A 21,249-nucleotide genomic window follows, 5' to 3' on the forward strand; every position below is an offset into this window, starting at 1 on the left:
AACTTGCTTGATTGTCCTTCTCCTGCCCCTGTCTTGTCTCTGTCCTCCCGCATGTAAATGTGTTACCCTTTGTTTGTCTGTGATTAATGTCTTGCATGTTTGTATACGTCAACCCTAACTGCTTGCTTGCATAAAAAAGAAAAAAAACTACAAACCAAAAAAACAAACAAAAAAAACAAAAAATAAAAGAAAAATATAAAAGAAAAAGAAAGGAAAAAGCAAGCAGCATTGAGCATGCCACGTGGACGTGGTGCAGGACCTGGTGCTGTGTCCAGGAAGGGTCGTAGTGCCAGTGTAGCTAGTGCTGATGTCCGCCATGCTTCCGATGTGCAGCTTTGTGGTGCCTGCTGTAAGGATGTTGGAGATGATGCAATTGGCTGTGATGAATGTGAGGTATGGGTTCACAACACTGTGATGTGCAGCGGCCTCTCACAAGACATGATAGACGCAATAGGCAGATATAATGGAAATGGCATTAAGTTTGTTTGCACAAAGTGTCGTCTTGACTACTCCACAAAGAGAGGTGGCTCACCTAGTAGCAGCACAGAGACACATCTGGTGGAGCTCATTAGCCATCTATCACAGCAGATTAAGGGGATTTGCAGTCAGGTTCAAGAGTTAAAAAAGGAAATCAAAGACATGCGCTCTCAGCCTAGACCGTCCCATCCAGCTCCTGACCCTGCCCCGCCACACCCTCCTGCTCCATCAGCCCCTGCCATTCCCAGGACTTATGCATCAGCAGCTGCCGCTGACCTGCAACCCTCTCAGGAATACAGAAAAGTGGTGCGAGAAGAGCTTCGTGAATTACAGGAGCAGCAAAAGCGCCGCACTTCTCTTATTATTAGGGGCCTGGGTGCTGCCTCAGCATCCGAGGCTGTCACCAAGTTTGAGGCTGTCTCAGAACATCTGGTTAACCAGCGTGTCACACTTACTGACGTTGTCAAAATTCCCTCAGAAAGCGACCTCTATCGTGGAAAGGTCCAGGATGACGAGGTTCGAAAGATGATCCTGAATAACTGTAGGCAGCTGAAACATTCCAACCTCTTTGGGACTGTGTTCATCCGACGTGACCTGACCTTCAACCAGAGAGCTGAGCTGCGAGCGAGGCGGTCTGCAGCGGGCGTGGCAGCTGGAGCTAATGGTGCTGGGTCTTCTCAGCCTGCATCTGATGCCCCCTCCATGCCTGCTGCTGGCAACCAACAGGAACCGAGCCCTGGAGCGGTCCCACCTACGGCTACCCCCTCTCCGCAGGTATCTGAGAGGACAGATGGCTCTGTTGTCTCAGCACCTGGCAACAACCAGCCCCGCCCTGTGGCAAACGAGTAGCCTCGGCTCCCTGCCAGGGCTCCAGTGGATCTACTTTTATTTTGAAGATTGGCCAGGCTAATGTTAACTCCCTTACCAGGAAGGTGCCATTCGTTCAGGAATTCCTTGTCGATCATGGACTTCACCTTCTTGCTATTACAGAGTCTCATCTGCTGCATTCTATGCCTGACAGTTTTATTACCATTCCAGGTTACCACATTGTCCGGAACGATACACCAGGAAGATTCCCCAAACATGGCGTGTGCCTCTACATCCACAGCTCAGTGAAGTTTGATGAAGTAAATAAGCCATATCAGAATGTGCTAGCGGTCCGCCTTCCTGATTTTAACCTGCATGTTGCAGTGGTATATCGGCCACCATCCTCCTCCTTGGAGGACACAGCACACATATATGACTTTCTGCTGGCCTTCTGTGGTGACAGGGAAGTCCTTCTTCTGGGGGACTTCAACTTACCTACGCTGTCCTGGGAGAGTTCTTGTCCGATATCTCACGCTTCCTCTTTTGACAGGCAAGGCTACGAAGTATTCATGTCTCTGGGGCTTACCCAGTGGGTTATCGAGCCCACTTTCCCACGTTCGGGCAATATACTGGATCTTGTCCTGTCCACAGATGCAGACAGAGTTGGATCTGTTCAGGTACTCCCTCCCTTACCCGGGTGCGACCACTGCCCGATACTATGCACTTATGTGTTTGACCTTGAGACGTCTCCTTCGCAGATCGCCCCTGCTAAGTACCGGAAGTGGCAGAAAGGCAAATACAACATCCTATCGCGTGCCTTATACGAGGTTGACTGGGATGCTGAGTTTACAGCGCTTGACATCGGTGGCGCGTATACCCGTTTCGTGAATGTCCTGATGCCCCTTGTTGAGGAATGTGTTCCCCTTGCCCCACAACAGATCTCAAACAGGCTGCCATGGAAAACTAACCCTCCTCACAGGTTAAGGAACAGTAAAAAGGAAGCTTGGGCAAAGTATAAGTCTGTCCGCCACCGCCTTGGCAAAAGCTCTGTCGCAGCAGAGGTAGCCTTGAGAGACTTTTTCAAGGCAAACAAGCAGCTAAGATCATTTGCTACTGAGTCTCAAGTCAACTACGAGCTTGAACTACTTAATGATCTTAAGACACAGCCCAAACGTTTTCATGCTTACCTTCGCAGGAAGAAAGTTGGTTGTCCCGGAGTCGGCCCGCTACAGTTACCTGACGGGAGTCTCTCAGACGACCCAGAGTTGATGGCTGAAGCTTTCGTCACTGCATTTGCCAGTGTTTTCACACCCGCCCTGCACAGCCCTTCCCTTCGTCGCGGCCCAACTGATCACCAGTCTGTATCCAGCCAGATGCCTCCACTCTACGTCAGTGCCCAGGACGTGCTCTCCTCCCTGCAGTGCCTGGATGCTTTCTCTGCGGCGGGAGCGGACGATATCCACCCCTGCCTACTAAAAAGGTGTGCCTCAGCTTTAACTTACCCATTATTACTCCTCTTCCGCCAGTCGCTGAGGGAAGGCCGCTTGCCTGTCCAGTGGAAATCGTCGGTAGTTGTGCCAATTTTCAAAAAAGGCTCAAGGTACCAAGCCCTTAATTATCGCCCTATTAGCCTGACCTCAGTAACATGCAAGTGTCTAGAGCGAATAATCGCCCGCCACCTGACAGACTACCTCGAGAGCAACAATATCTTGTCTGACCACCAATTCGGGTTTCGTGCAGGTCGCTCAACCATGGACCAACTACTGCTGGTTTACGATGACGTTTCCAGACACCTTGACAGGGGCGACACCGTTGACGTCATCATGTTTGACTTCTCCAAGGCCTTCGACGTAGTATCTCACCCTATTCTGCTCACCAAGTTACATTTGCTAGGGATCAATACCCCCCTCATCCGCTGGATCGAGGACTTTCTTGTTGGTCGCCGCATGTCAGTCCAGGTAAAGGGAAAGACAAGCAGCCAGCGCAACGTCTCGAGTGGCGTACCCCAGGGTTCTGTCCTCGGACCAATTCTTTTTCTTATTTTCGTCAACCATGTCGCAAGTAACCTCCTCTGTCAGTATAAAATATTTGCAGATGACCTGAAGATCTACATGACAATACGCCACGACAGTCCAGCTAACTACTGTCGTGATTCACAGGCTTGTCAGAAGGACATAACGATGCTACAACGCACGGCAGAGTCCTGGTGTCTCTACTTAAATCTGAAAAAATGTGTGGTCATCCGCTTTCAAAGAAGGTCCCATGTCCTACCTCCCCCGTCCTATCACTTAGACCAAACATCGATTCAGGTCGTGAAATCCCACACTGATCTCGGGGTTCTTATTGATTCTGACCTAAAGTTTCACCAGCATGTGGCTTTGACAGTGCAAAAGGCTGCTGGCCTTACCCAAAACTTGTTAAGGTCAACTGTCTGCAGATCCCCTGATTTCATGCTCACTTTATTCAACACTCATGTAAGACCCATCATGGAATACTGCTCATGTGTATGGCACACTGCGTATATAGGGGACGTGCGCCTCCTCGAATCTGTTCAACGCCGTTGGACTAAAAAGATCTTAGGCATGGGAGAGCTTGATTATAAATCCCGGCTTAGGGCTCTGAACCAGTACTCGGTCCAGGGCAGACTTCTACGTGCCGATCTGATTCAATATTGGAAGATTTTCCACGCAAAGTGTTGTATAGATGCCACTACCATGTTCGAACTTGATCCCTCGTCTAGTACCAGAGGCCACATGTTCAAAATCCGCCACACTCGAGCACAAACTGATGTCAGGACCAGGTCCTTCAGCAAGCGTTGTATCACCGCTTGGAACGCACTCCCTGACCAGGTCGTAGGTGAATCCGACCTGAGCAGGTTCAAGGCCATGTTGGCTGACTCGATGGGTGATGCCTTGTTCTCTTATCATATGTGATGGCTATTGCGTTGACCTGTTTCCCCTAATTTGTGTTTGCATTATTGTATACGATCTTTTATTGTATGTATCATGAAACTATAGCAAAATTCGTGTTTGTCACTATGCAGGCTCTTGTTCCCGGCTTGGCAGCACCCCCTTGTGGTGTCTCCGCCGGGCGAGCCCTACGTTCGCGGGTTCCTTCCTCACGTATCCTATGCACATCCTCTATGCTGTACTCTGGAAGGCAGGGAACCCCCAACAGGTGAGTTGAACAGGTGAGTTGAAAACCAGTAAAGAGGAAATCCCTTTCCTCTAATTTCCCTCGCCGAGTCATCCTCCGCGCCATTTCTCAAGGCTCGAGGTGCGAGGCGTCCGTTTCAGTTTGGGCAAGCGCGTGGGCCGTGGGCAATTATCTATTATTGATTATAATCATTTGTAGCATGGTTTTTGGGGGTTGTCTTGCACAAGACCTTTTTTCTTTAAGTGCTGGCATGTTTTTGTGTCTTTGTGGTTCGTTATTTGTTGGTTATTTGCTTCAAGCTGGATTGCGTCAAATTTGTCAAACTTGCATTATGTCAATATAGGTATAGGTAGGTACAAGGCCATTTATACTGATACTATCTAGGTAGGTAGGTACCACTCCACTTGGCTATGTTTTGATTTTGCTTAAAGGTATTTCAAATAGTATTTCAATATACTTAGCAGTTTTTGTTTCATGTGAAAATGTGTCATTTGAAAAGCATATTCTGGATGTTGTGTATATTTTTATACCCCATTCATTTTTCTCACTGCATTCACAATTTTAAGAATTATTTGTATATTTTCAATTATGAATAATTTTGAGCATCAGTGGTCATCCATTACCTGCATGTCCATATTTGCTAACTAATTATAAATAAGTCTAACACTTGGGCTGTAAGGCCACAACCTGCTGCGTTCCTTGAACCCTTATTTTATATCTAGAAGCTGCTGTTTCTGACTGAGACTCTGGCAAATATCTTGTATACTTAAAGCATACCTAGAACAATACGCGTGGCCCTACAGTGCCTTACTTTATGATTTTTGTTCCGTGAGCAGCTAAACATTTTGTTCCGCGAACTTAGATCCCCAAACCACTTTTCTGACACTGGCGTGTACAGAGGAAGGCCACTAGGATGGTGCATGGTTTTCGCGGGATGACTTACAGAGAAAGGCTTGTCTCGTTAAATATGTTTTCACTCCATTACCGGAGAGTGAGAGGTGATTTGATTGAATTGTTCAAAATTTATAGAGGTATTGATAAGCTAGATTTTAAGAGTTTATTCACGATAAGTTCGAACTCTACAAGAAGACACGGATGTAAATTGGTAAAGAAATTTTCAAAAACGCGGTTAAGGCAATCCTTTTTTACTAACCGCGTCATTGATATGTGGAATAGCTTACCTCCTTGGGTTATTGATAGTTCCTCCCTTAACAAATTCAAACATAACGTGGATTTGTATTTTACGGAGCGTGGTGCGGTCTTTGACACCATTGAAGACGTAGACAACTCTGATAGGTTTCGTTGTTAGGATACACTCATTGCATTCATTGTCATGTAAATCTTGTTCAGTGTGCATGAATGTGTACATCACTGTGTATTTCATCCTTGTAACCTTGTTGGGCTCCTGTAGCCTGTTGTTACATTGTAATATATGTTATGTTATGTTATGTTATCAACTCATAGCAATGGACTGTTAGTCTGAAATACAAATCTATCTATCTATCTATCTATCTACACCAACACCGTTCCAAACATCTCGTGTACGGCTTGGCAAGGCCGTATCGGCTTGGTGTACGGCTTGACAGGAAACACATACGTGGAAGTTTTGCAGAAACCATCTGTTCAGTTTCACTAGAATAGGAGTACCACTTTTAGTTTCCATGGCGACTAGTTGATAACTAATGAAGTGATTTGTAATTTGCGAATTGCAAGCAGGACAAGCGTATATTATTGAACTGAAGTTCAAAGAGTTTCAATTATGGCGAGCTTGTTTCAAAAGAGGTACAGAATTATGTTCGATTATTTATATCTAAGTGCGGTTGACTAGCAACAGAAGTTTCCTTGCGTCTGTTTTCAGTTTTGTGAAGAGCAATTGGTTATCGCTTTGGGTTTGTGGTCTCGATACATATGCGATTGAACAGTTTTTTCTTTACCTACCCCTCCTACTATTTCATCTCAAAATTTTTGAATGGTCAGTTTTCATGCATTTATAGCAATTGTACATTCATTTGGTAGCTTAAGCAATATTGATATAAGTCATATAACCAACTATTGGTAGGTAAGCAAAATGACCTGTCTAATGTCTTCTGTCCCTAAGTTTTTTGCTCGCTTTGAATTGTTTTATGCCTTAACTTTGTTGAGGATTTCATAGGTTCCTAGGTAAAAGATTCCTGAAACCCTAAAATTTGTTAAAATCACATACATAATTTGCAAAAAACTTCCCAACAAAAAACTTCCCAACAAACCAAGACTACTCATAGTCACACTCGGAAACCCATCCGTCCGTGGTGACATCCTGCGTTGTGCACCATGGCTCAGGAACACAGAGAATTACAGTAACATATACCTCTCCCCAGACATGACGCAGATGGAGAGAGAAGCAAATAAAAAACTGAGAGAGGAACTTGCAACCCGCAGGCAGGCGGGGGAGCACAACCTTGTCATCAGGGGTGGCAAAGTGATTCAGCTGCCCCGACATGCTGCATCTTCAGCAGGCACTGATAGAGCACAGGTACCCGATCCAAACCCTGCTCATGGGATGGATAGACAGAGCTGGCGAGACCTGTCAGACACTCTGCAGCTGTGCAGCCCACTCCTCCTGCCAGGGGGTCAGCCGGCTCTGGAACAAGTACCACCCACCAACAGGAGGACAGCTCTGCTGTGGTGGACACTCATCAGCCTGAAAACCAGAATGGCACTGCCAGAGAGCCAGTTCGGCAAGACTGACTAGATAAAGTAAATGGAGCCTGGAGCCAGAGGAAAAAGACCGTCAGAAATCTTTGTGTGCTCTATACAAACACAGACCAGTTCATAAATAAGAGGGACGAGCTAAGCATGAGGATTTGTGGAGAGGAGCCAGATGTGATGCTGCTCACTGAGACCCTTCCAAAAGCTCAGAGACTGCCTATTGCCCCATCACTGCTGCACATTCCAGGATACCTGTTATTCACCAACTTCAATCCAGGTATGATGGACCTGGGCAACTCTGGATTACGAGGTATCTGTGTGTATGTAGCACAGCATCTGAGTGTCTCTGAGGTAGTCTTTGACAAATCAATGATTGAAGATGTTTGGGTTGGATTGAAGCTACAAGGAACAGATCACTTGTTGATAGGCTGCATCTACCGAAGCCCGTCTGGATCCCAAGAAGAAAGCATTGAAAAGCTGGAGCAGCTGATTCATAGGCGTAGGAACAGGGGGGGCCAGGTGGGCAAGTGCCCACCCACTTTTCGAGGTGGGGGGCCAACCATGTGTTTTGGCCCACCCACTTTTTACTCGAGGCTCCTCTTCTCGATTTGAGAGGACGTCGTCACCTTCCAGAATAAACAAACTCGGTAAAAATAAGTTCCACGAATCCCCACGCACGGACTCCAAGGGGCCGTGATGGATCCAAGGAGGCCCTCTGTTCATACTTGTCAGTCGAAGCCCCTGAGACTGATGGCCTGAAAGGCCCTAGTGGATCTGAGGAGGCCCCAATATCCACATTGGTCTGGGGAGGCCCCTGACACTGGCGGTCTGGGAGGCCCCTCTATCCACACTAGTCAGAGGTCTGAGACTGGTGGTCTGGGAGACCCCTCCATCCACACTAGTCAGAATAAATTTAGGCCCCTGACACTGGCGGTCTAGCCGAGGCCCCCTACCCTCACTAGTCAGAGGAGGCCCCTCTATCCTTAATAGTCATAAGAGGCCCCTGAGACTGATGGTCTGGGAGGCCTATCCATCTACACAGTAGTCAGAGGAGGCCCCTGAGACTGATGACCTGAGAGGCCCTTATAATCACACCAGGCAGAAGAGGCCCATGATACTGATGGACTGAGAGGCCCTTCTATTTATACTGGCCACAGGAGACCCCCAAAACTTTCGGTCTGGGAGGTCCCTCAATCCGGCACCAGTCAGAAGAGTCCCCTGAGACTGATGGCCTGGGAAGCCCTTATATTCACACCAGGCAGAGGAGGCCCCTGAGACTGATGGTATGAGAGGCCCTCATATTCACACCAGTCAGAAGAGGCCCCCGAGGCTGATGGCTGTGAGGCCCTTCTGTTCATATAACTGGCCACTGGAGGCCCCTGAAACCGGTGGTCTGGGAGGGCCCTCTATCCAGACTAGTCAGAAGAGGCCCCTGAGACCGATGGTCTGAGAGGCTCTTATATTCATACTGGCCACACGAGGCCCCTGAGACTGATAGTCAGAGAGGTCCACTCCTAATGAATCTGAGGGGGCCCTCTATCCACATTTACACTTTTCTAGGGAGGCCCCCCGAGACTGATGGTCTGAGAGGCCCTTTTATTTATACTGTCCACAGGAGCCCCCTGAGATTAATGGTCTGAGAGGCTCTTCTATTTATACTAACCAGAGGAGGCCCCTAGGATTGATGGTCTAACAGGCCCTTCTATTTAAACTAGCCAGAGGAGGCCCATGAGACTGATGGTCTGAGAGGCCCTTCTACTCAAACTAGGCAGATGAGGCCCCTGAGAATGATAGTCCGAAGAGCCATGCGGCGGCAACTGGCCGTGGCCATATTTCGGCTCGGTAGGGCCCCACAGAGCTCATGAGAGCACCTCAAAAGCTCCTAAGTAGACACGCTTATCCCCACGTGCCACGCCGGCTTCTGAAGGCTCCTTATAGGCATCTAAGGGCCCTTTCCGGCCTCTAACGGCTCCACCCGCCTGTGATGGCTCCACACCAGTGTTTATGAGCGCCACACAGCGGCGCCTTTGAGGGTCATACTAGTGTCTCTTAGGGCCCTATATCGGTGGCTCTGGGGGCCCCACACCGGCGCCTCTGTGGGCCACCACACCTGTGCATCTCAAGGCTCTATAGGTACATCTGAAGGACCCACACCGACACATCTGAGGGCCCCAGACCAGTATCTTGGAGCTCGGAAGGCCCCACACCGGTGACTCTGAGGACTCACCGGCTCTTGAGAGCACCATGTTGATGTCTAACGGCTCCACAAGGCCACTGAAGGCACCACACAAGCTCTCACTGAGCTCTTATGTCCATGTACCGGCCTCTGAGGGATTTAAGCCAGCGCATTCATAGCTCCACACCAGCAATTGTAAGGGCTTCACACTGAAGTATCTGAGGGTTCCACACCGGTGTCTCTAAGGGCCACATACCGGCATCTCTGAGGGCCCATACCGGCATCTCTGAGGGCCCCATACCGGCGTCTCCGAGGGTCCACATCTGGCGGGCACCCATCAGCGACTGAAGGTCCCACACTGTCGACTCCGAGAGCCCCATCTGCGTCTGGGAGCACCATCTAAGAACCACCGTCTCTAAGAACCACAGCGGCTCCTCCGTACGAAAGATGGGCGTCTCCATGCCAAAGGGGAGCGGTTCTGAGACAGTAGGGCACCTACGTGCAATAGAGGGGCGCCTATGAAGCCCATAGGGGCGCCTCACTGCGAAAGAGGGGCGCCTCTGAGGCCTACATATATGGGCGTCCACATGCAATAGAGGTCTGCAAATTGCAATTGACCAATGCCATGGGGGTGCATTCATAAGAAACAGGGGCGCCGGCATGGCAAAGAGAGGTGCCTTCAAGTGTCCATAAAAGAGAGACGCCTATGATAAGCGCACACTGTATGCGACAATAGGGCGACTGTGGGACATATAGGGATGTCTCTGATGACTATACATAGGGCGCTTATATGCCAAAGAGGGCGCTTATGAAGCTAATGGGGGCACCTGGGAAACGAGGAAGACATTTGTGTAAGGGTTTTCAGGGGTCATGCGCCGTTTGCGGCAAATACATTCTAAAAAAAAATGGGAGGGGGAATAAGTTTTAAAAATGGTGCGGACTTTCTGCACTGTTCGCTTAAGCGGTTACGCCCCTGGGTACATCTGCCCGATCTCAGAAGCTAGATTTGGAGGTCATACTTGAAAGCAGCCAGCAGGACGAGGCAAAAGTTGGAGGCCCCCTGGAAAAGGAGGCCCCTTGACAGGGTGGCCCACCCACTTTTCATGACGCTCCTACGCCCGTGAGCTGATTCACCAAGCAGCTGTAGCCCCCTTCTCACACCTTGTCATCGTTGGCGACTTCAATCTTCCTGGCATTGACTGGGACACTGGTGCATCTACTTCAGCCACGCACTCCTTTGTAGAGACGATCCAGGATTGTTACCTGTTCCAACACGTTACCCAGCCCACACGTTACAGGCTTGGAGAGAGGCCAAGTACTCTGGACTTAGTCTTTACCAATGAGGAGGGTATGGTTCGCAACCTTGAGTATGGCCCTGCCCTGGGTAGAAGTGATCATGTAATCCTTACCTTCACATTGATGTGCTACGCACCTGCGCCATCCTCGCTGCCACGCATGTATTCTCGCACCAACTATCGTTCACTGAGTAATGCGCTTGAATCGTGCAACTGGGCGGTGATGAGGAACATGACTACTCATGAAGCTCACACCTTCTTTAGTTCGTCAATCTGTGCAGCCATTGAGTCATGCTCCAGCATCAGAAAGAAGGCCTCTGAACACAACATATATATGAATCGCCATGCCCTCCAATTGAGGAAAAGGAAAAGGCTATTGTGGAGCACTTACTGCCGAAGCCACGATGAACTCGATCACGCCAGGTACGTCAGGTGTCGTAACGACCTGAGGAACATGACCAGAGCCCTCCGGAGACAACATGAGCAAAAGCTGGTACTGTCAATCAAAGATAACCCGAAGTGCTTCTGGCGGTACGCAAATTCACGCCTCAAGACCAAAAACGGCATCGGCGACCTAGAAGACGAGAATGGAGAAACGGTGTCTTCTGACAAGGCAAAAGCTAACGCCATGAACAGATACTTCAGTAGCGTCTTCGTCAAAGAAGCGTCAGACACCATCCCTGTCCTGGAGCGCCCTCATCACGGACCGCTTCTGGAGGACGTCGAAATCTCCCCGCTACGGGTACACACCAAGCTGGCAGCGCTGCGAGCACACAGCTCACCAGGACCCGATGGCCTTCACCCTCGCGTACTAAAGGAGAATGCAGCCGTCCTCTCCCACCCACTGAGCTGGATCTTCAGGAAATCGCTGGACTCCGGGGATGTCCCCCCAGAGTGGAAGATCGGCAACGTGACTCCGATATTCAAGAAAGGAGATCGCCGCCTGCCATCCAGCTACAGACCGGTCAGCCTGACATCCGTCTGTTGTAAGGTCCTCGAATCTGTCATCAGGGATGAGCTCCTGCACCATATGTCAGCAAACGGCCTGCTTCACAGATCTCAGCATGGTTTCCTGGCGAAGCGTTCGTGTAGCTCCCAACTGCTTGAGGCACTCGAAGACTGGACCGCTGCCTTGGAAGACCGAACCCCGGTGGATGTGGTCTACCTAGATTTCGCCAAAGCTTTTGACTCGGTGCCGCACAAACGTCTCCTCGAGAAGCTGAGGTCGTATGGTGTCGAAGGTAAACTTCTCACCTGGATACAGACCTTCCTAGTTGGCCGTCGTCAACGGGTGCTGATTCAGGGCTGCACCTCGGAGTGGGCACCAGTCTCCAGCGGTATCCCCCAAGGTTCAGTGTTGGGACCGACGCTGTTCACAATATACGTCAACGACATGCCACTAGAAGTCTCAAGCAATATGAAGATGTTCGCGGATGACACGAAGCTATATAAGCCACTGACAAATCCATCCGAACGTGGTGCTGGTCTGCAGGGTGATCTGGACGCTCTGGCACGATGGTCCTCAAGGTGGCTGCTGCCGTTCAACGCAGGAAAGTGTAAGGTGATGCACATGGGCTCAAGAAACCCTGCACACGAATACCGGCTAAACGGGACGCCCATCGCCGTGGTAGACGAAGAAAGGGATCTGGGGATCATAATCGACTCTGAGCTGAAGTTTCACTCCCAAACGGCCGCGGCCGTTTCAAAAGCCTCGCAGCTGCTCGCGGTCATCAAGCGATCCTTCGCTCACATCGATGAGACGACCCTACCCTTGCTCTACAAGGCTCTCGTCCGCCCCTTTCTGGAGTTTGGGAACGCCGTCTGGGGACCATTCACCAGAAACGCTTAGAAAAGGTCCAGAGACGCGCCACGCGTATGGTGGAATCCATCAAGCACCTTCCCTACCCCGAGCGTCTGAAGCGTCTCAGACTACCGTCGTTGCTCTACCGCCGCCGCAGGGGAGACATGCTGACGGTCTACCAGCTGTTCCACGGTGGAATCGATGTGCCGCCAACGACCTTCTTCACCAAGAACGAGACCGAGCTGACGAGAGGACACGGATGGAAGCTGATCAAACCCCGAGCTGCGACTCTCGCCCGACGACGCAGCTTCAGCGTCCGCATCATCAACGACTGGAACGCTCTACCTGCTGAGGTCGTATCGGCCGAAACACTCTCGACATTCAAGGCACGACTTGACCATCACTGGACCCACCTAATGTATGTCATGCCACAACCTTACGAGTCCTGAATGTCTCCCCAAGTAACTCGGTGAGAACGGGACCTATAGGCCAAGTGGCCTTTTCTATCCCGTTCCCGATGACCTCCAAGGTAAGGTAAGGTATAATTGAAATTTGACATGTCATGGCTTTGACACTACACGATTGCACCAGACATTTTCCTGATGTGTTGTTTCAGGCTGAGTGTTGAGTGGACGTCAGTGGGAGCCAACCGCCACCCGTCACCATGCTGAGAAGCCTGCGGTGCCTGTGTCGTCTTCAGCCCACCATCGGCCATGTGTAAGTTCAGCCACTCTGGAACTCCAATCTACATTTTCGTATTGATAATCTTATGTCTGAATTCATATTAATGAACCAACTTCGGTACTAGAAAACACTTTTGTTTAGGAAATTTGATTCTCATCAAATTACTTATATTATATCATATGGCACCAAAAAAGTGGTCAATGCAGATCTTCATCTCAGGCCTCTGTATCTTGGCCTCTGCATGACTAATTTATGCATTGTTTTTAGTAAATTTATCTTGTTGATATACCTACCTGCCTGGTCTTTTAGCTGAGCTTCTATGCTCTGCCATATTTGAATGCTATTTTCATTCTTTTGATGCACATTCTTTAGTTATTGATCTTGTAATCATATTGAAACTGATCTTCCATCCCTCTCACGTCTGCTATCAATTTAGGGGCACTAGTTCCTGTCTTTCTGTGTCCTGATTTTATGGATATATTTTGATCATGAATAATACACTGTCAGACAATGCACAGACAATGCTTGAACAGGTCGGAGGTCTATCGTAATGAGAGAGCCCCGCCGGGCAATTGGTTAATTCATGATCACTGGCAGATCCAGAGGAGCACTTAGGGCAAACGCACCCATTACCCCCCCCCCCCCCCCCCCGTTCCGCCCGAAATCGACGAAAGTTTGCAGTTTTTCGGTAATAAAACGGTAACTTAACAACTTTTTATGGGGAAAAGTTTGTTCTAAATGGCACAGCAGTGCGTTAGGAATAGAAATTTGGTGTTTTTTTTATTTTTGGACACTTTGGCTATACCCCCGCGGCGTCGAAGACCGCCGTTCTGGATCCGCCGGTGCCCATGATGATGAGCAAATATTTCCTATTTGAAGTCGGCGTTAGCCCTGCTAGTTGCTACGCTACCTACCATAGCTTCTAAGTAGTAGCCAGCCTAAGGCTCTAATAGGTGTAGCCGACAGATGGCTCTAGTATACGGTGTCTGAAGCATACCTACTGTACAGCAGGATAGAATAGTTTTGAATTTCGGCAACAGGTGGCTCTAGCGGGGAGCGCCTGAAGCATGCTGTGCCGCAAGGCTCAGTAGTTTCAGATCTTGCCAACAGATGGCTCTAGCGTACAGCGCCTGAAGCATGCTGTGCCGCAGGGTTTCATGGTTTCAAATCTTGCCAACAGATGGCTCTGGCATGTAGCGCCTGAAACATGCTGTGCCGCAAGGCTCAATAGTTTCAGATCTTGCCAACAGATGCCTCTGGCGGGGAGCGCCTGAAGCATGCTGTGCCGCAAGGCTTAGTGGTTTCAGATCTTGCCAACAGATGGCTCTAGCGTACAGCGCCTGAAGCATGCTGTGCCGCACCAGGTGGGTGACAGCACGTGATCGCCTGAGGCGGTGGGGCGTATTTGGAATTTCCGACCTCGACGAGCGTCTGTGGTAGAAAACCACCACTTTGGTAGGGGAAACTACTGCTGTCTGCTACAATTTGCACTGCATGTCAAGCTATTGTAGCGACATCTATGCATATACATTTCCGACCTCGACGAAAATCTCGCGGCGCTTCGCGCCGACCCGCGCCGCCCATTCATACTGGAGACCAAAAGATATTATGAGTTCAGAACTTTGTGACAAATACCTAAAGCAACCACCACGTATGATGTATACATTAACAGTTAACTATCAGATTGACGGCATGTGTCAACAATTATACCCTGATAGACAGTGGCGGATCCAGGGGAGGACAAAATGGGCATTTGCCCCCCCCCCCAAACGGCATAATTTTAACATTACGCCTATGGACGATGCATGGAAAGAATCGATAAATTGTTATGGTTTGCCCCCCCCCCCAAAAAAAAAAACTCTGAGCTGGATCCGCCTCTGCTGATAGAAGACCGGAGGCTCTGGTTATCCGTGTAAAAATCAATACTTCAGACGCGTACCGCGTAAGAATTCAGCCCAGTATCGTTGAACAGATAATGCATCGGCCTAAATAAGTACGGTAACGATACCTAATTTTGGGTTTTTAGTCGGCCGATCCGTCCCCCCCTGTCGAAAATATGTGGCGACGCCCCTGGCACGTAGGGCAAAAGTACGTATCGCAAATGTTCGTACAGAATTAAGTACGCATGGACAAAACTACGTCAAGGACAAAAGTACGCATGACAAATGTACGTACAGTATAAAGCACGAATGGATAAAAGTACGTCAAGGACAAAAGTACGTATCGAAGAAGTAAACGTATAGCCTATAGGTGGATTATTAAGTACGCATGGACAAAAGTACGTCAAGGACAAAAGCACATATCGTAAAAGTGCGTACAGCATAAAGTACGTATGGACAAGAGTACGTATCGCAAAAGTACGTCGAGTATAAAGTACGTATGGAATAAGTACGTCAAGGACAGAAGTAGGCGTATCGCAGAGGTAGGTAGTAGGTACGGCCCTCCAGGTATTTAGTGGTTGGTTGCCAACATCACAATAAGCGATCTGCATTGATGAATACGTCTAATAGCTGTTGAAAACCATTGCCGAAGTGTGTGCACGAACCCTCTTCTCATTTTTATTGAGTCATTTTACAGGAGTGTCTCTGTCATTCAAAGTTATTACACCAAAAGCACATAGGCTACCCAACCACTCTTTTGCTGGAGGGCCGTACCTACGTACAGTACAAAGTACGTATACCTAGACAAAAGTACGTCAAAGAAGAAAATACGCATCGAAAAAGTACGTAACTTATAAAGTACGTATATCGCTAAGGTACGTACCCTTGCTGACTTGCATAGATGTCGCAATCGGTCGCAACTACAGCGAGACATGCAGTGCAAACAGTAGTAGACAGCAGTAGTTTCCCCTACCAAAGTGGTGGTTTTCTACCACAGATGCTCGTCGAGGTCGGAAATTCCAAATACGCGGCGGTGGGGGGGGGGGGGGGGTAAAACTGTTTTCGTCATTTAACCCGCGCGGGGCTGGGGGGGGTAAATTTTACCCCCCCCCCCTCGCGAATTTTTGCGATATCTCAAAAACGGCGGCGCGCAGCGCCGTCAAACTTTCAGTACCTTTTCTTACATCAATTTGACACGTTCCCTGAAAATTTGAGCGAAATCCGTCGGAAACTTTTTGAGATATTGACGTTTTAGTGACGTCATGTTCGTCATTTTCGCCTCAAAAACGGCAAAAGTTCAAACGCCGCTAACATCTTCATTTTTAAAGGAATCAAGACGTAACAAAAAAGGTTATACGTAATTTTACTTTGTCTATCAAATGGCTATCTCGGTTTTTGAAAATTTTGGATTTTGGCCTAAATTTTTTCAAAAAACTGACTTTTTTGGGAAAATCATTATAAAATCCAAAATTTTGAGGGTATCGAAAAAACCGGAATATGTGTCAGAGAAGTGGTCTATGTGCACCTACATACCAAATTTTAGAAGAATCGGTTCAAAAATGTGGGAGTTATTCAAAATTTTATGACGTCACGACACACAAAATTTTTGAAAAATGACTTTTTTGGAAATTCTAGACCTCGTACGGAAACAAAAATAGCACCATTCGATTCGCCGTGAAAAACTGCATCAGATAGACACCTTTTTAGGCCTTAACAACCAACTTAAAAATTTGACCTCACTTGACCTGACCTTGACCTGACCTCGACCTGAAATTCATCCAGAGGTGGTCCATATCACTTATTGAGTGTGCCTATTGAATTCTATGAGTAAAATGACCCATAAAACATGTGTCGCACATGCCCTTTTCTATATTTTGTTTTTTGGTGACCTGACCTGACCTGACCTGACCTTGACCTTGGCCTCTGAATGATATTGTATGCAACGAATATTGTCTTGGTAGCCTAAGAACACGTTTTGGGCGATCAGTCTCAGTCCATGACTCCATTCTTCGGCAACTACGGTGCAAGGCCGATACTGTAGAAACTTGCAATTTGTACCCTTGACCTGACCTTGACCTCGACCTCAAACTTTAAATTAAGTACATGTTTTTAGTAGTTCGTGATGAGAGCTTTCGATTGGCGTTTGAATTTTCCAAATCGGACCGTTAGTTCGGGAGATAACAGGGGGGGGGGGGTAAAATTTACCCCCCCCCCCCCCAGCCCCGCGCGTTCGGCTGGAGACCCCAGCCCCGCGCGGGTTAATGCTCAATGCAATTGCTGCGACTTTTACAAGACCTCCTTCTCGTCGTTGTTCCTTGCTTTCAACAACTGGTCCCCGAGTGATGACTATCCTCACGCAAGATAAGATGAATGGAGGTAGCAATTAAGCCCAAAAAACATATCGAAAATGTTACAAAACACTTTTTTGAAGGAGATGAATTGAATGGTTTTGGAGCCTCACGAAACATGTTTCAGATATGACGCGTAAAACAAACTGACGCATAAAGACTGTGTTCAAAAGTGTGAGCGACAGCTCCGCAAGCACTTGTTGACAAATGAAAATCGTACGTACTGCTCGGTCGCCATAGCAACAAGTAAGCGTCACAAATTTCGAACACTATCTGTGCGCCAAGTTCGACTAGTGCGCCGAGTGCGCCAAGTTCGACTACATCGAGGACGATGGGTGATGGTTGCCAGCTGATTAAATTAATGAAACGCGAATAAATTCAATTTTTGTTTGAGATTGCGAGTAAAATCTGTTTGTTAATTTCAAATATCATTGAATTAGATTTTGTATATAAAATAACTACAAACGCCTCCGTGCAAGGAATAAATCAAGGCTTATGAAAATCGTGAGTAGGGTTGGGAAAAGCAGAAAAAGGATCACGTGACTGGCGTCCCAACCTTATCTGTAAGAATCTTGGTGCCGCACGACAGACCTAGTTTCAAATCTTGCCAACAGATGACTCTAGCTTACAGCGCCTGAAGCATGCTGTGCCGCACAACAGAGTAGTTTTAGATTTTGCCAACAGATGGCACTAGCGTACAGCGCCTGAAGCATGCTGTGCCGCACGACAGACTAGTTTCAAATTTTGCCACCAGATGGCTCTAGCGTACAGCGCCTGAAACATGCTGTGCCGCACGACAGACTAGTTTCAAAACTTGCGTGCCGCACGACAGACTAGTTTCAAAACTTGCCAACAGATGGCTCTAGCGTACAGCGCCTGAAGCATGCTGTGCCGCATGGGTCAGTTATACATTTATGTTATACATATATGTATGTGTCATATTGAATGTTTTGCGTCTGCACGTGCGGAAAGAATGATAACCGTCCAGTTTTTATACGTTCTTGTACCTGATTTGGTGTCTGTGGTCCCCCGCAATCGTGTTTCGTGAACTTGAGACCATTCACGTCAACCTGCATCTCTAAACCTGACCACGCCCTGTGCTGGATATAGGACCATTTTGTAGTCCCAGTCTGGTCCAACAGATTTCGCTGTCCTCCACAAATGTATTCACCGGTATCTAGAATCCTATGAGCTTTGCAGCGTATGTGATAAGCTATGAATTATAGTATAAGTCACATATTTTACTAGTTAAAACATTTTAGTAGTCCACAACTGATTGCTGTGTGGCTGGGTGTTCTAAATGTGGATGTTATTGTCTCCAGTCACATGAATTTTCTCCTGTCGGATTTGACTCTCCAAGACTCGAACCGAGATGGCAATTCTGACTCTGATGACATCTGTTGACGTCACTTAAATTTTGCACCTCTTACGATCACTGTTAAACCTATGAAAGCCAGTCTCTAACGACTCTCGTTGACTTCAGTGAAGCCCTCACTCTCACCCTCTTTTTACTTCAATCGTCCATTCATTTCAAACCTACATTTTAATGACGCCCTTGCTGACTTCAGTGAAGGTTTGGCGTCGAATCCCCTCCCTCCCCGCCTCAGTTGACATTATGGAAATTATAACCCATGAAGCCTCCCCCACCCACTATGACCCTCACCAAAGCCAGCACTTTAACCCCCCCCCCCCCAATATTCATCACTTGTATGCTATGTCCCATTATTATTAAAACTTGCACCTTTAAATCCCCGTTAAAATCACGAAACCTTTCATCTCTAACACTCTGCTAACCTCACGAAAACCAGCATCTCTAACGTCCTATTCTTCAACAGGCGCCCCATGTCTCAATACCCGCCTACGTTTCGGGAGCCAACTCTGCCGCCGGAACAGACGGAGGAGGCCCGTGAGCAGCTGACCTTTTCACCAATCAAAGCCGCGCCCAGTGACCTGACCTCGTCGGCATTTGATCATCCGGCCGTCAAGTAAGAGAGGGGAGGGTGGAGAGAGAGAGAGAGAGAGAGAGAGAGAGAGAGAGAGAGAGAGAGAGAGAGAGAGAGAGAGAGAGAGAGAGAGAGAGAGAGAGAGAGAGAGAGAGAGGAGGGTGGGAGGGAGAGAGGGTGGGGAGGGGTGGAGAGGCAGCAGGACTATTGTGATTAAACACTCCAATTGGCTTGTGTTGTATGTTTCGATTTCGAAGTTCTACGTATGTGTTTTTCGTGAAGGAAATTTAAAAAAGATGTCATTTGTAAAATTTTGAATATAATCCGCCTTTACGCGTCTCATCTATTGTTAAACCCAGTGAGCGGCAAGGTCTGTTAGACCATATGAACTACTATCACCCACTTTGAAGCAGCATTCTTCGACATTCTGAAGCAGCCTGACGGATTGTTATGTTTTTTTCCGTTACAGAAAATTCACCAACATTATCATGAAGGGAGGGGACAAGAACCTGGCGCAGATCCTGATGGCAAAGGTAAGCACTAAGCAGATGCTGGTTTATTTAACCCGCGCCCTGCTGGGGGGGGGGGGTGTTTGAACACCCCCTTGTGGTTTTTCGCGAATATCTCAAAAACGGCGGCGCGGAGCGCCACTGTTTTTGGTACACCTTATCATACATCAATTCTACATATGTTGTGAAAATTTCAGACCAAGGTCATTCAAGGTCAGGTCACCAGGTCACTTGAAGTGACCTCATCTCATAAAAAGTTTCAATGTCTGTCATAGCTACACCGAGTGACCGATCGCTTTGAAACTTTCAGCGATTGCTAAGAGCAATAGCACGTACAAAATTTATATCTCAGAATTTTGATATCGATGACCTAAGGTCAGGTCAATTTTGCGACCTCCCCATTATAAGTCAATGGGAGAAAATTGAAATGCACCTCTTTTGGACGAAAGACATTATAAACACTCCAAAACACTGAATTACAAGTGGTTTAGACACACTGAATATGAAAATGGTATCCGTGACCCCTGTTTATGCCCTGAGGTCATCTTAGGTCACGAATGGTATCTAACAGTTTTTCGCAAATAACTTTTGATTGAGGCATGCTAGAGCGATGAAAACGCATTAGATGTGTTCAGCTCGACGATACAGATCGACTGATATGCAACATGACCCTTTCAGGTCAGGTCATGACCTTGACCTGAGGTCAAATTTTCAAGTTGACCTTTCAAGGTCAAGTTATAGCTCCTTCGATGCGTCTTGACGAGAGGAACACGATGCCGGTAAAAGTAAGCTCGTGCAAGGCTTGGGTCAAAAGTTATTGCAGAAAAACTGTTTCCGAAAAAAATCGGCTATTTTTGCAGTTTTTGCCCCCTGCAGGCAAAACCGTTGACTTTAGGTCAAATCTGAGGGAATTGCTCAGAAAGGGTGTTAATAGGGCTATCGAATGCGCTTTTCCGCGGCGCTGTAGCTCTATTGGTTCCCGAGTTATGCGTTGGCATCTTGGAAATTGTCGACGTTCGACCTGAAAATCGGCGAAATTTTGCCTTCAATGACCTCTTGTGACCTGACCTTTGACCTGACCAAAAAATTGAGCGAAGTGATTTCGTCATTGTTTTTGACGCTCTTTCGAACGCCGCCTTCTGCGTATCGCTACGTGGCCCAGGAGCCGAGTTACAAGGGGGGGGGGTGTTCAGACACCCCCCCCCCCCCCCCAGCAGGGCGTGGAAATCCAGGACCCCCAGCCGGGCGCGGGTTAAAGGGACTATCCCACCTTCTAAAATGTTGTTAAAACCAGTTAAATTGTGCCCGACTTTATAGATTGGATGACCAAGAACACGGTTCTGGCATTTATTTTTCATTAAACATCTTAGGCTTCCCATATTCCAAACACAAACATTCAAATATGTGACGTCACAGCCCAAATTACCTCCTTCCCCCCCATTACTGTCCATAAAGCTGATTCTTTTAACTCTGTAGGCAACCACA

The 21,249-nt window shown here is 48.0% G+C and overlaps 1 protein-coding gene across 1 annotated transcript; it reads left to right on the top strand.

Annotated features, from left to right (window-relative positions):
• Positions 1-4,566: 4,566 nt before the first annotated feature.
• Positions 4,567-19,788, top strand: LOC122377335 (28S ribosomal protein S7, mitochondrial-like; the record flags this gene model as incomplete). The annotated part of the gene is made up of 4 exons (XM_043357268.1): positions 4,567-4,789; positions 13,017-13,117; positions 19,148-19,297; positions 19,725-19,788. Coding segments are annotated over exons 2-4 (267 nt in total), but the record flags the coding sequence as incomplete, so codon positions are not given.
• Positions 19,789-21,249: the final 1,461 nt, after the last annotated feature.

Source organism: Amphibalanus amphitrite, unplaced genomic scaffold (genome assembly GCF_019059575.1).
Source record: "Amphibalanus amphitrite isolate SeventyFive unplaced genomic scaffold, NRLGWU_Aamphi_draft 002739F_arrow, whole genome shotgun sequence".
NCBI classification, from domain to species: Eukaryota; Metazoa; Arthropoda; class Thecostraca; order Balanomorpha; family Balanidae; genus Amphibalanus; species Amphibalanus amphitrite.